Below are 15,378 nucleotides of genomic sequence, written 5' to 3'. Positions count from 1 at the left end.
TTCATAAGATTCTGGCAACTCACATTGGCACTCTACATTGTTGAGAAAGACGAACTTTCATCCTTGAAGGTGTGCCCTCACAGCAATATCCATGTCCTAAACAGTTATCCTTTCCAACCATCCACCCGACCCCTCTAACGCTTTTATCCTCCATACTCCAGCAGTCCTGTTAAAACCAAAGAAATTCAGGAAAATACCATTCACATGCTGCTCTACTTCGAAATGAAATGCCAAATTAATGAGCTGCAATCTTGTCAATAGATTTTCGTGCTTGTTCACAAACGACCATCTTGCCTGAACCAATCCTAGTTCCTCATTATCCTTGAAATATGGTACTGTTCTTTTAAGGAAATCCGGGGAGGGTTGAAAATCAACATCAAATATGGCAACAAATTCATAGTCCTTGACATAGCTGCAATTCATGGCAGACTTAGTAAGCCCATGTTGCTTTTGATAAAGAAATATGCAGTTCAAGTCACCACTGTCATCAAAGCAAACAAACAAAAACAAAACAAAAAACAAAAAAAAACAAAAAAACAAAAAACAAAAAAAAATATAAATAAATTGGCCAAGGCTGACCTCGGCCAATCAGTTTTGGCCGAGGTTGACCTCAGCCAAATACTGGCCGAGGCCTGACCTCGGCCAAATACTGGCCGAGGCCTGACCTCGGCCAAATACTGGCCGAGGCCTGACCTCGGCCAAATACTGGCCGAGGCCCGACCTCGGCTAAATTCTGGCCGAGGCCTGACCTCGGCCACAATGCTCGTACCGTTCGAAAAAAAAACACAATTTTTAGACACGTCATTACTCGCAAACCACCTCAACCACTCTCGTTGGCTAGGGAGTGGGGAGACTGGTGACAGGATAATTGGGCATCAGCACTCGACCCAGAACCACGTTCAGGACCCGAAGGCAGGCAAGAACTAGCCGTTCAACACTTTTCAGCACTTCACTCCTCAGTATTAATACTCAACAGCTCCTCAGCATTAATGCTCAACGATTCAGCTCCTCAGCATTAATACTCAACGGCTAATGCTCAAACGGCTTAGGTCCTTAGCATTGATGCTCCGTTACTACACTAAGGAAGATAAAAAGGGCTCACAAGCACTTGTAGAAACACGACACTTGAACTAGACTAAAAAACACACACTAAGCATTGTACTCAAATATTGTATCAACATTACATACAAATAATATACCCGGTAACACATTATTACCGTCAAATGCTTTAGTGCTTAAGGTTATGATTGATGCATCACGAAAGTGGGGCAATCCTAGCCTAATTCTGTTTATTGATTACAAAAGCAGCTGAATTGAATTCTTGTGTGCATTGGCCATAAAACCCCAGGTTAATTCTTCCTTCCCTAATTCTAAGATTGTTAGAGCATCAAGATTGCAATACTCCTAATCTGACCCATTCCATTGTCATACAGTTTATTCACTAGTTTTCCTATTTAGTTATCATTTACTTGGATTCTAGTAAATTCAATTACTAGTGACATGATGTCCATGAGGTTGAGTCGAGCTAGCGACATTAAACTTAGCGCTTCATGGGAGGCACCCTATGTTATCCTTTACTTTTTCGCATTTTATTTTACTGCATTTTCATTATTTGTTTTAGTTTGAGATAGAGTTAGGAGTTTTTCTATGTTTACGGGGTGTTATTTGGGTTGTTTTTGTGTGAGGTTTGCATTATTTTACTTCCTGAGAGAGTGGGGAATGATTGGAATTAAGGTGTTTATGATTTGGATGGGTTTAGAAGTGTTTTGGAGGTATTTTGAACTGATTTGCAGGTGAAACTGAGCTTTTGGCGCGAACGCACAGCATTTGGCATAACAGAGCATCGCCCTCACGGCCGTGAATGTGCCCGTGATAATTAATGCTGATTTACAGTACGTTTTCGCATTTTGAGGGCTCGGGTACGCGGCTAGGCTCACAGCCGTGTACCTGGCCGTGATAATTTCGGGTATTTACAGTACAGAACATGATTTCCAAGCCTCAGGGTCACAGCCACCTTCCCGCCCGTGACCCTGCCCGTGACACTTCACGGAAATTCCAGTGTGTACAGGACGATAGAGGGCTTAGGTACACAGCCACCCTCCTGGCCGTGTACCCGCTCGTGATCGTGACGCGGGTATAAGACCCAACCCGCGACCCCTTTCCCTTTTTTCCCCAAATCACAACCCTAGCCCACGCTTTACTCCCAAATTCTTCCTTCCCCCATCCCCTCTCCACCATATTTGCCTCCATTAGTTTGTGATTTCTACCAAGTTGCTCTTCAATAGCTTCATCTTCTTCAATAGCTGGAGGTTTTAGGATTGCTTTAATTGGTTAATAAATTAATTGCTTTAATTAATTAAATTGGGCTGATATTTATTTAATTGTGTTAATTAAATGACCCATTGAATAATTAATTGGTCTAATTTTCACCGAGAGCTTGCAATTTATTTACACCGAGGAACTCACTTGCAATTTATTTGCTCCGAGAGCACGCTTGCAGTTTATCTACACCGAAGAACACGTCGTTTGAGTACCAAACTCAGCATACGTCCAACTCAGCCTAAGTCCAGGTCAACTTTGAACTCGCCATACTTCTAGTTCAGCATACTCTGAACTTGGCGTAGCTCGGCATAAGTCCAGTTCAACATACTTTGAACTCGCCATACTTCTAGTTCAACATACTCTGTTCAACATACTTTGAACTCGGCATACTTCCAGTTCAACATACTCTAAACTTGGCATAGCTCGGCACAACTCGGCATACTTCCAGTTCAGCATACTCTGAACTTGGCGTAGCTCGGCATACTTTTAGTTCAGCATACTCTGAACTCGGCACACTTCCAATTCGGCATATTCCGAATTCGGCACACTTCCAATCGGCATACTTCTAGTAGAGAATCAGAAGATTTCTATACAGAGATTGTACCCCTTTTTTTCATTTGATACATACTACTTTATTGTAACCGATACACTTTGAATTTTTGAATATATACAATTCAAGTTTTTCGCGTTTACAAACTTTTAACACAATTTACTTGCACTTTAAAGTTTAAATTATTTACATAAATGCCATCACGTTTGTTTTGTTTGTTTTTTTTTTTTTTTAAGAAAAGTACTTTACACAAAAGACAACACTTTTGTAAAAAACCGTTGTCGTTTTAGTGTTGTCTATGTGCATTTTTCTTGTAGTGAGTGTTTCTGATCTATTAGATCTGAATAGATAGACGGCTATGATGGGTCCTCATTCCTCTCCTAAGCATGTGGTTCTCACCTGATCCACCTCATATATATATATATATAGGGGCGCACTCCCATGCGAACTACCGCCCAAGTAGGGAATGAGAATGCTCCACAGTCGTCCACGTGTCCAGATCAACGAATCAAAGGCAATTTTAAAAAAATGACGTGGTGACATTTTCGTAAATAACTGGAACTTTGGTGCACCTAGTTTCACTTACAAGTGCACCTAGTTACAATTACAAGTGCACCTATTTTCACTTACAAGTGCAAGTAATTTACCTTGTTCATATTCATGCACCTATTTTCGCAAATATTTTCACTTACAAATGCAAGTAATTTAGCTTGTTAATATTCATGCACTTGGTGCAACCTAGGTGCACCTAATTATAACATTAGATGCACCTAGTTATAACATTAGGTGCACTTAGTATTGATGCTCAATGTACAATTTACTTGCACTTGTAATACATTTTACTTGCATCTGCAATACATTTTACTTGCACTTGTGCAAGTAATTTACTTTGTTAACATTCATGCACCTGGGTGCAACCTATGTGCACCTAGTTATAACATTAGGTGCACATAGTTATAACATTAGGTGCACTTAGTATTGATGATCATTGTACAATTTACTTGCACTTGTAATACATTTTACTTGCACGTGTGCACCTATTTTCACTTACAAACATGTCGCACGCTGTGATTCGTCCGCATTTTTCTCATGGACGGCCAGTACGCACCTGAACGCGATCCTATATATATATATATAACTATAATTATATTTTCAGTAAGGGTACTCAACGTTGTATTATATACACACACACACTATTATTTACAAATATTAATATTATAAATGAGCAGCAACATAATGCATTTGCAGTTGAATTAGGACAAGATTTTTGGATATCAATCTGTGGAAGTTGTTGAATTGAGATAGTTGTAATCAAATATTATGTATATCCATATATGAATATGAATTTATAAGTGATATATCTCTAATTAGAAGAAGACTATATTTAAACAAATTTTATTCATTTTCAAAGACAAAAATATTGTAATACAATGTTGAGTACCCTTAAAATTACAGTGGAATATATTCATCACAATGAATTTGAATTTCTTGTATTAATATACACAACAAAAATTTTACTCAAATATCTACGAAACTTCGACAACTAAAAAAAATGCATTATATCTATTTCAAAATGATTTACTAATTGGATTTAAATATTGGGCACAAGTCTTCGCGCAAAGCGCGTAGAAAAAACTAGTATTGTTATACATGTGAATCTTGTAGTTTACTTTTTACTTTTAAAAACGTGAATATACTATTGTATTTATGTCTTTAAGAATTCATTTTAAGATTGCATTAAAATTATTGAGAGTACACATATTCCAATAATGGTAAAGGAATCACAAAAAGTATTCCAGCTTAGCTTGTAACCTTGATTTAGAATTCATAAATTGCTTTAGCTAGTGGGAGGGTACATCAAATGAGGTTTATCAAGAAGGAATGGTCAAAGTGCTACAAGATTAGCTTATTAGCTTCTTTTAGTTCTTTTTTTTTTTTTTAATAATAATACTTCATGACTTTATATATTGAATACATAATATGCTAAGTGTGTATAGGTAAATACTTTTTAGTCGATTGTAGATTTTCAAATCGACAATAGCTTTTAACTCCATATTGAGGTGTAAGTTATCACCTTCAAGACTTTGTTGGACAAGATTGTGACCCTGAAAATGTTATTGAAGTATTCATACTTCATCATGCTTCTTTGAAGAATGTAATTGAGAGGATATTTGATATATTCAAATCAAGATTCACAACTTCAAGTTAACACCTCCGTTCCATTATAAGGCTCATTCAAAGCTTGTACATACTAGTTTGCGTAGGGCTTCATAATTTTCTTCGCAAGAAGTATATCATACTGATGAGTTTCCTATTAAGCTAAATAATAACGAATTTCCATATTCACCTTTGCCAACTAATGAGGTATATAATTTTGAAAAATTCTTTGAAACTAAGAGCAACAACGACAGTATATCTAGCACTTAAAATATAACAAATGACCACTCACATGTCAATATCTCTTTAGAGATGGTTCGAACATGATGAAGATAACTACAATTGTCACATCAGGAAGTAATTATTTTGGAAGCTTATCCTTTGGATGACGAGGGAAACCAAATACCAAATCATTGGTAGGTATGTAAACTCCGCCTTGTAAAGGAATAAAGTAAACCAACCTAAGTTACCCACAGCTGATTAGTTCAAACCAACGAGGCAAGGATTCGAACTCGTGACCTTGTGGTTACAAGTGTGGATCTCTTGCCATCTTGGCAGGAGTTACCCCTTTTGGAAGCTTATTATCCTTTGGAGCTATATTTGGATGGAGTTAATGGAAGCTACATTTGGTAGTGACATATTGTTCTAGACTATAGGAGACCAACAAAGATGCATCTATGCTTAATCTTGAGCTCAAACTTTGACTATCTTAACTTCTGAATTAGACTAATATCTTTCTGAGCATAGAGTAAAAATGTAAAATTATGACTCCCAAGAACAAAAGATAATGCAGAACAGATATCACAAGATGTCCAGGGGATCTAAACATAAATGAAGAAACAAAGTTCTACTATGAATAGTGCATGATTACCAAATTTCAACCTCGCGATAACCATCCTCGGTTGCACAAGCTCTAAACATTCCGGTTGTATTAAATGGCATTGCGACCTCTCCAGTGGCAGAAACTGCAACCAGACCTGCAGTGCCCTTCGGAGCACACTCCTGTATGACGTAATCGGCTGCCTCCTTGAGAGAAATCCCTTTGTACTCCATCAGTGCGGCAACATCTCTTGCTACAGTAGCACGGATAATTGCTTCCCCTTTACCGGTTGCAGAAACTGCACAGAATCGATTGGCATATGTCCCAGCACCTATAACGGGCGTGTCCCCTATCCTTCCCACCATCTTGTTCACTAATCCACCAGTAGAAGTGGCAGTAGCCAAATTACCATTACCATCAACAGCTACACATCCAACTGTTCCGATTTGGCTATCCCCATTAGGAATTGTTTCTTCTTTCTGAACTTTAGGGATGGGTTGTGTATAATCGATCTGTTGGTTACAAATAGAGCATTAGTACACACTGTTGCAAAAATCTCCCGCCTAGGCGCTAGGCGCCACTAGACCGAGACGAATTGCTTCCCAGGCGTCCGCCTAAGTGGCCGGCCGCCTAGCGCCTAACTCGGCCGACTGGGCCGAGTTGACGGCCGACTATGCCGAATTTGGCCGAGTTAACTCGCCCAACTCGATAGAGTTAGCCGACTTAACTCGAGCGAGTCAGCCTTGTTAATTTTTTTATTATATTTATATATATATAAATTTATTTATTTCTATAAGTAAGAGAAGTAAGATATATATATATATAATATAATATAATATAATATAATATAATATATGACATACACCCACACACATGCATTATTTTTTTGTTTTTATAGGTCACCGCCTAGGTACCGCTTAGGCGTTAGGCGCTAGTCTACTGCCTGACTAGCACCTAACGCCTACTGCAACCATGTTAGTATAGAGTCGGGGTAATTTCCTATGTATGAACTGATTTTTAGATATGGAACAGATCGAATTATCTACTTGCCCAAGAAAACAAAAAGTTGGGTATAGAGTTTAAGCTAAAAGAGAATCAAGATGCTCATTTCCTGCACACTAGACCGTCTGTCTTGATTAATGGGTTTTCATTACTTGGTTCAAAAGTAGTTAGTATCCGTGTGATGTTCAGTTCTAGGCAATTTGTATCAAGCAAGATGGAATAAAGTACATAATAGCGTATCAACTAAAAATCAGTTAAACCAAAATAGTTCACATTTACAAGGAGCCTAGCCATGTTTAGTCATTGAAATTATCAAGAAGTCATGTACCGGTGAGATCCAAATGCCCTAGCAATGATCAATTTATGTCCTAAGAAGACTATTAACCTGCTTTTCTTGGGACAAGACAGCTAGATCAGATGACCAATCCTAAAGGGATTATATCTTGGACAGTTCATAAACTCCTATAATATTCCAAAAACATGGACTACAAAAAATAGGGATCTCTACTTGTATAAATCACAAAGCATTGAAAGTTCTCTCTCAACAACTCAGATCATATATATGGGAGAAATTCCAACTCAGATCATGATCCAGATCCATTGGCCATGTCAACAAGTGTGATCTTTTCAGATGATTCGTCTTGTGTAATGTGTTCCTTTTGATGTTATAACAAAAGTATAAAAAAGGGCACTCAGGTATCCATGTAAAATACTTGTGTTGTTTATCACGCTTAATTCTTTCTTAACCTTAAAAGAACCCTAAACCCAAAGAATTATGGATAATCCAAACACCCATAATTTATAACCAAACATCTTAGATTCAAAGTGCAATAGAAAGGTCAATGGATTAAAATATTAAGGTTAAAAGCAAATCAAAAGTAAAGTCTGTTGTTATTAGTCAAAGTAACTTTTTGAAACAATAAAGGTTTATTCCCTGAAGAAATAAAGAAAAGAGTAGAGCAAATGAAAACAACATACAAAAGAAAGTACAAATGCTAGATATTTGAAGCTAAAAGAGGATAAGTAGAAGGGAAAGCAGCACACCTGAACTCGGTTTGCTTCTTTTGCTTGCTTTAGCCTCTCAATATTCTCGGGAGTGATGAAATGGCTAGTATCCACAGTTTCAACACCCTAGACAGTGCATAAAAGTAAAAAAAAAGTAGATTTTTTAAAAGAAACCAGCAAAAGGATTTCACGAACACTCTGAGCTAATTATTCTAAGAATAAGTCAGTAAGGTGAATCATATATTAGAATATTACTTTACAATTCCCAGAGCAATGAGCCAAAATAAACCAAAGCCATCTTTCTAAGTAGAAGGCTAGAAGGTGAAAAGGACCTCAGGAATGGGTGATCAAGAAATGGGGAAAAAAACAAAAAACTATTCTCGATTCCTTACTATGGTCTGAGCTTCTCTGTACTATGTAATTCTTCAAAAGACATTCCGATAAAGTGAAGAAATTGCAGGATTTCAATAAGTGAAACTTTGAAATTAACTAAAGAGAATACAATAAAAGTTAACCATGACTGCATGATAAAAATTTTAAAGATCAAATTATTGGCAGATTAAAAAAACAAAAGGTCTTGACTTGTGAGATTGAGGCATACTAGTAAAATATGAGTAAAAGTGTGCTCTTATAAGCTCATATATCTGCAGACATTATTCTCTATTTTTTTTTCCTTTTACTCCTCAAATTTTTGTAAAGACCATTAAAATGAGAGTTTAAACACAAAAATGAGAATTTGAAGAAAGCTAATTCAGACAAGAATGAATCTAAAAGTAAGAATAATGTGATCTATAGTTTCATATAATTAATATATACATAAAATAAAGTGAAATAACTCCCTACGATTTATAGTTTCTAGAACTTAAATCCAACAGTACAGGATTTCACAGACCTGTTCCCTTGCAAATGCCTCAGCCCCCTCGAAAGCAAGATATATATGTTCAGTCTTCTCCATGACCAGCCTTGCTAGAGACACAGCATTGACAACTGTAGTGAGACCGGAAACAGCACCGCACCTCTTTGTATTGCCATCCATGATGCAAGCTTCCATTTCAACAGTCCCACTGTTTGTCAAAACAGAACCTCTACCGGCATTAAAGCATGGAATATTTTCCAGTTCGCGCACCTGAAACTCAACAGTTCAATATGGTTACTGCACAACCAATATTGTTCTCTTGAGAGTACCATCATGGTACTCCAAGGATATGTCTGATTTCCAATCCAATCAACCATTACAATTTCAGTTGAACTTCAATTGCATTTTGTTAATAGAACTTTTATGTGCATGTTCATTGCATTGGATGTTGTTCATTTCAACTGAATTGTGTGTTTAATTTAGATGAGCCTAATTCAGAGTGAAATAAACACAAATTTCAATTCAAATGATCATGGGAATATATTGCTCCATAATTAGAGAGTATAGAAATGGAATCATCATATCATAATGTAACCAATAACCATTCAAAAAGTACACCAGGTACAAATGAATCCACTCATTTTATCAAAACATTATTTAAATTTAGAAATTTTGGGGTGACAAAAGGAAACCATAGCAACTACGCGAGGGTGTGCACTGGCACCTTGTGATTCTAGTCGGCAAAGGACCAAGATAAACCAGTCTAAGTTGTCTATAGCTCAAACTAAGAGGATTAAGATTCGAACTTGTGACTTGTGATTCCAAGCTTATATAAATTTGTATCCTTAGTCATCTCGCTGGGGTTATCTTAAATTTAGAAATTTTGATTTAAGAAAAGCATACAAAGTAACACTTTATATATATATATATTTCTGAAAGATGATATTTATGTATGTATAAGTTGAGTTGAAATTTGGGCAAAATAACTAAGAAAACATTGAAAAGAAAAGTGGCAATATGTATGTATGTGCATAGTGCATACCACGAGTTCAACGACATCCAAGGGGGATTTGTTGGCCTTGATGGCAGCGACGCCGATCTCTAAGCAGTGGTGGAGGGCGGCCTCTCTGGGCTGGCGGCGTTCTTGAGAGAGATCCCGGGGAATGTCACCGGCGCCACCGTGCAAAGCGATAGCCCAACCCATAGCGGACACCTACGCCACCGCAGTTTTGGATGGTCGGCCACACCCACACGTGAAGTTACTGCTCACTCGTCTGCCAATGTCTACTCCACATATAAGATACCACTCTTAATATACTACTACTGTAGGGGGGATATTCGTCTGTCCATTTCAATTGAATCTTCTGAGCTCTACCGGCTTAATAAATTGATATATCTCTAAAATTAAGTTCACATTTAATTTTGTTGAACAATTTTGTACCTTCTTTTCGAATTGGTTGAACAATTTTGTACCTTCTTTTCGAATTTGATAGATATTGTTATGTTTGTTTTTTATTTTTGTTATTTTATTATATTCAACAACAAGCATGGTTCACATAATGAATTTTAAATGAGTAAGTATCATATTTAATTTCAATGATCTTATAATCTAGTGGCACCTAGTTGCACTTCCATATGAAAAAGGGTACGCTGCTGTACAATACTACATTGTAATAGAGAATTTAATTCCATTGTTTAGTTCACGTTTGGTTGGATTTAGGAATTAGGAATAAAAAACAATAGATATTCAAAAGACAAAATTATCAAGTATAAAATAAACACGGATTATTATTATTACTATTATTATTATCATCATCATCATTATTATTATTATTATTATTATTATACATATATTTGGAAGGGGGTGGGTTAGAGCCTTGGTAGAGGCGATATTAGCTCTTTGTGTTTCATTTGGTTGAGAAAGTAATTATGAACAGATACTACATTGTAATAGAGCCAATAGTACTCAAAAAAAATAACAAAAAGGGTAAATGACTTTTTTTAAGTACATAGGAGGGGACACCCCCAAACAACCAGTCTAGCTGTTTAGGTAGGGATTTTCGCGACAATGAGTATCTGCCAAAATTAGTGATTCCATAAAAAGCGGGGTGGTATAAAAAATTAAAAGCCATTGATATGATAGCTGGTAAATGTGAATATGAGAATAGGGAAGAAGTGGTCATGCATGATGTTGAATCTCGCAAGTCAAAACGCATGAAAAAGCCTCCAGGGCGATTTGAGAATTATGTGATGCATTGAATTGTTATTTTTATTATTATTCATTTTTCTTATTTTGTTAACCTACACTTACGTGCGTTCCTAGAAATTAGCATTTTCATTACCAGACTGCGGTATTTATATCTGTATGAGATATGATCTTAGAGAATGAACAAAATATTTCTTCTCAAGTCTTCTTTTCTCTACTCTCTTCTATCTTTAATTCTTGGAGTTTACCCTTGCTCGAAAAGGGCCTCTTGATTCAACTTTCGGGTAGTATTATTGGTGCTTTCATTTAGAGACACCCCTCACCCACAAAAGCATTCAAAAAAACCAATAGATTCCTAATTCACAAATCACAACTTTAACATATCAAACAAAGTAGACACCCAGTTAGATTTTCAGACTCTACATAAAATGTTTGAAACCTCCAAACCCAGCTTAGTGAGCAGATGGCCACGCAGGAAGCCAAGTTACAAGGGCAAATAGGAGAACAAATTAATTCCTTGGCTGCCACCATGGAGACACGACTGCAAGTGGTAGTTGGAGATGGCTCCCCTCCTGCCCAGCCAACCATGAATCACGGACGACCTCCCGTTGAAGCTAATCAAACAACATAGGTGGTAAGGAATGAGATTGCTGCAACCAGGCCTTCAACTCCCCGTCTACATACTATGAAGTTGGATATTCCAAAGTTCAATGAAGAATACCCACACCAATGGATATTCAACATCCAAGAATACTTTAACTTTCACAAAGTTCTAGAGGACCAACGCTTGCAAATAGCCGAGTTTAGTCTAGAATGAAAAGCGCCTGAGTGGTATCGCTGGACACAAAGGAACAGCTTAATATTTAGTTGGCATGACTTCTTGAAGAAAGGACAACACTGATTTGGATCACATCATTTTGAAGATTATCAAGCTGACCTAGCCAAATTGACTTAGAAGGGGTCAGTAACAGAATTCCAAACTGAATTTGAAAAACTCATGAACAAGGTGACTGGAACCCAAGAACCTTCATTAGTTTCTTTTTTGTTGGTGGGTTAAAACCGAAGCTGAGGCTAGAGATGTTAATTGCTAAGTCCTAATCACTCGGAAGCCTTAAAGTTAGTCAAACCATTTAAAGTAAGACATGAAGATATCATACGTGATAGCCACACAACTAACAGAAGTTGGAATTACAAAAGCACCTTCCTTCTACCTGATAGTCGGGCGAGTAACGATGGCCACACGTAACCGCATGAGGTGTCCGTTGTAAGCTTATAACCAAAATAGACTAACCTCCGGCCATAGTTGTCTTTAGGATTGCCTTTGGTTTATGCTGTTGATTGTGTTGGTAGTGATAGTATTTCTGCAGAGTGTCTCCACTTGTTCTCAGGTTTTTAGTATAGATGGTGTAGTTAGTAACCTGAGTAGTGGGGGATCATTACTTATATAACCTATAGAACTATCAATATAGGCTTTATAACGGTTTCCGTTACATGGAACCAATACCACGAGTTCAACGACATCCAAGGGGGATTTGTTGGCCTTGATGGCGGCGATGCCGATCTCTAAGTAGTGGTGGAGGGCAGCCTCTCTAGGCTAGCGGCGTTCTTGAGAGAGATCCCGGGGAATGTCATCGGCGCCACCATGCAAAGCGATAGCCCAACCCATAGCGCACGCCTATGCCACGACTGTTGACCGCAGTTTTGGATGGTCGCCACACCCACACATGAAGTTACTGCTTACTCGTCTGCCAATGTCTAGTCCATTGACACAAGATACCTGTCGAGTGTACGTAGGGGAATAACATCTATACCCTTTTTGGACACGTGAATACCCAAAAAAAAATACATTTTAACGATTTAGGGTCTAACTTTGTAACATGAAGACAAACATCCCTAACAAAGCAAGTACAACCAAACACTTTTGGATTAATAAGAAACATGGACTTAGTGGGAAAGAGACTCTAATAAGGGGTCTTACCAAGCAAAATAGAGGATGGCATATGATTGATCAAAAAACAAGTAGATACTGGATCAGCCCAAAACTATTTAGGAACATTCATTTGAAACAACATGGCTCTCGAAGTTTCAAGCAAATGTTTATTCTTACACTCAGCCACCCCATTTTGTAACGATGTATCCACACAGGAGGTTTGATGGAGTATACCATTTTGGATCACGTATGATGAAAAAGGAGCTGACAAATGCTCTCTAGCATTATCACTTCATAGTGTTTGAACAAAAACATTGAATTGAGTTTTAATCTCAACACAAAAAGCAAAAAAGTGAGTGAATAATTGTGAGCGAGTTTTCATGAAATATAACCAATTCATACGAGAATAATCATCCACAAAAGTAATAAAATACTTGTATCCAGTTTTAGACATAACTAGAATGAACAAGTTCAAAGGGAGCATGCACTTGCTCGTTTATTGCCTCTAGGACTCAAACTCACACGGTGGTGTTTAGCAAATTGACAAGACTCGCAATGTAATGAAGATACATGTTTAAACTGCAGACACGACTGTTTTAACAAAGGTAAGGATGGATAACCCAAGTGATAGTGGGTTTCAAAAGAGGAAACAACACTTGAACATGCAACTGAGTTTGGCTTCTTAGTGTTTAAGACGTAGAGACTACGAGACTCATGTCCTTTAGCAATAACCTACTTCGTTGTAAGATCCTGAAATACACAATATTTAGGAAAAAATGTGACACAACAATTGAGCGTATGAGTAAGCTTACTAACAGAGACCAAATTGAAGGACAAATTAGGTAAACTTATAACAGATGACAAGTGAATGGAAGGAGTTTGAGTAATATAATAGAGTTAGATCTAAGAACTTATGAAACAGACCCATCAGCAAGAGTGACAGGAAGACTAGAAGTATTAGTTGTAAAAGTTGAGATTAAGCTAGAGTTACATGTCATATGGTCTGTGGCTCGATCCCAAGTCAATGGCCCATTTGGAAGTGGAAGAAACAAGGCTGATGCTTGGGTTACCTGAATCGGCAACAGTTGTGATAGGAGTAGTTGAAAACTTCAGTGCCTCTTGGTACTAGGTGAATTTAGCAAACTCATTTGCTGAGACTAAAATAGATTGGGTAGGAACATCATTGGTAGAATCAACATTAGCATGATGAACCCCTTTATACTTATTCTGTTGCAATTTCTTACAGTCACATTTTATGTGACCCAACATGTGACAAACTGACAATTCCACCAAAGTTTTGCCCTTGAGCATTTCTACCATTACCTTGAACGGGTTGTCTACCAGTGTTTTAAAAGAGCTTTTACTAATAAGTGCACCATTCAAAGGAATTGAGTGAGAAGTTTCCATGCGCAAGTACTTAGGCAAAAGTATCTTGCAATGAAGATAGTTCAGGGCTAGACGAAACCTGGGATTTTGCAATCACACATTTTGATGGAAGACCTACTAAAAAACTCATGACTGCCATTTGTTTTCGTTGCTTTTGTTGCACCTTTATATTATTACTAAAAGGCATTAATTGATTTAGTTCATCGGATGTTTTTTAAAATTCCATGAAGTAGGTGAAGAGAGACTTATCTTGTTTCTCAACCTAATAAAATGCTTTACAGACATCATACATACGAGTAACTCCCTTTCTAGAATACAAAAACTCTTAACATTCCATTAAGTCTTTAACAGTCTCACAATAATTGACTAAACCAATCACATCATTATTAATGGAATTTCATATTTGTAAAACAATTTGGCATCTTCCCTCACCAAATTTTCTTAGAGTTCTCATCTTTAAGTTCAGTGGCACTTAGGTGATCATATTTATCTATACTACGTAGATAAAGTTTAATGATTTTACTCCATTCCAAATAATTAGAATCATCCAACTTAAAATCTGTAATTTTGACGTGATTGCGACCACCTCAGAAATTATAATAGACATTCCATAAACCATTTTAGAGTAAAAAACAACCCAACCACAACCAAATAGCAAAAGTTGAGAACAACCAACCACAACCAGTAAACAAAAATAAAAAATAAAAAATAGAAAACCTAGAAGGAGCTTGACAAACACCAGAATCTTATATCGGAGAGGAAATGTGTCCAAACTGAGCCTACAATCACGCTATATGAACCCAGACGACCTAGGAACACCCGACAAATAAAATTTTCTAGCCACCATAGAAGGCTCACATGTCGGCGCATGAGGAGACCACGAAGTCTTCTGGTGGTGCATGTGGCACACGTGTTGTGTTTCTGGTCACCAAACTTTTCAGCCAAGGTCCTCGAACTACGTCGCACCTCCCTAGGTAGGCGGTGACTATGTCGAAGCACGACAGTCGGAACCCTACAAGAACAGTATACTAGAAAATGAAAAAAGAAAAAAAAAACTTTTTTTCCTTTTCTCTCAACCTGGTTCTGATACCATGAAGAAAATGATATATTTCATATATGGTGAGTGATACATACAACTATTTAT

The 15,378-nt window shown here is 37.3% G+C and overlaps 1 protein-coding gene across 2 annotated transcripts; it reads right to left on the bottom strand.

Moving 5' to 3' along the window:
- Positions 1 to 5,634: 5,634 nt before the first annotated feature.
- Positions 5,635 to 12,466, bottom strand: LOC115996193 (isoaspartyl peptidase/L-asparaginase). 2 transcript variants are annotated; one of them, XM_031235337.1, is made up of 4 exons: positions 12,423 to 12,466; positions 8,749 to 8,982; positions 7,896 to 7,982; positions 5,635 to 6,361 (listed from the first exon to the last, which is right to left on the bottom strand). In XM_031235337.1, the coding sequence occupies exons 2-4, from the start codon at positions 8,905 to 8,907 to the stop codon at positions 5,897 to 5,899; spliced, it is 711 nt and encodes a 236-aa protein (XP_031091197.1). In that variant the 5' UTR covers positions 8,908 to 8,982; positions 12,423 to 12,466; the 3' UTR covers positions 5,635 to 5,896. The 2 variants fall into 2 exon arrangements, with proteins under 2 accessions (XP_031091197.1, XP_031091196.1); XM_031235336.1 differs by lacking the exon at positions 12,423 to 12,466 and adding an exon at positions 9,755 to 10,065.
- Positions 12,467 to 15,378: the final 2,912 nt, after the last annotated feature.

This window comes from Ipomoea triloba, chromosome 11 (assembly GCF_003576645.1).
Source record: "Ipomoea triloba cultivar NCNSP0323 chromosome 11, ASM357664v1".
Lineage (NCBI taxonomy): Eukaryota > Viridiplantae > Streptophyta > Magnoliopsida > Solanales > Convolvulaceae > Ipomoea > Ipomoea triloba.
This window is presented reverse-complemented; position numbering and strand designations above follow the sequence as displayed.

What these genes read in the sequence shown, in the direction of transcription:
- LOC115996193 (XM_031235336.1), bottom strand. Translation starts at nt 9,916, where the DNA reads ATGGGTTGGGCTATCGCTTTGCACGGTGGCGCCGGTGACATTCCCCGG. An exon ending in TGGATGTCGTTGAACTCGTG is followed by an intron (nt 8,983 to 9,754) that starts GTATGCACTATG and finishes GTTGAGTTTCAG; the next exon opens with GTGCGCGAACTGGAAAATAT. An exon ending in AAGAAGCAAACCGAGTTCAG is followed by an intron (nt 6,362 to 7,895) that starts GTGTGCTGCTTT and finishes TGTAACCAACAG; the next exon opens with ATCGATTATACACAACCCAT.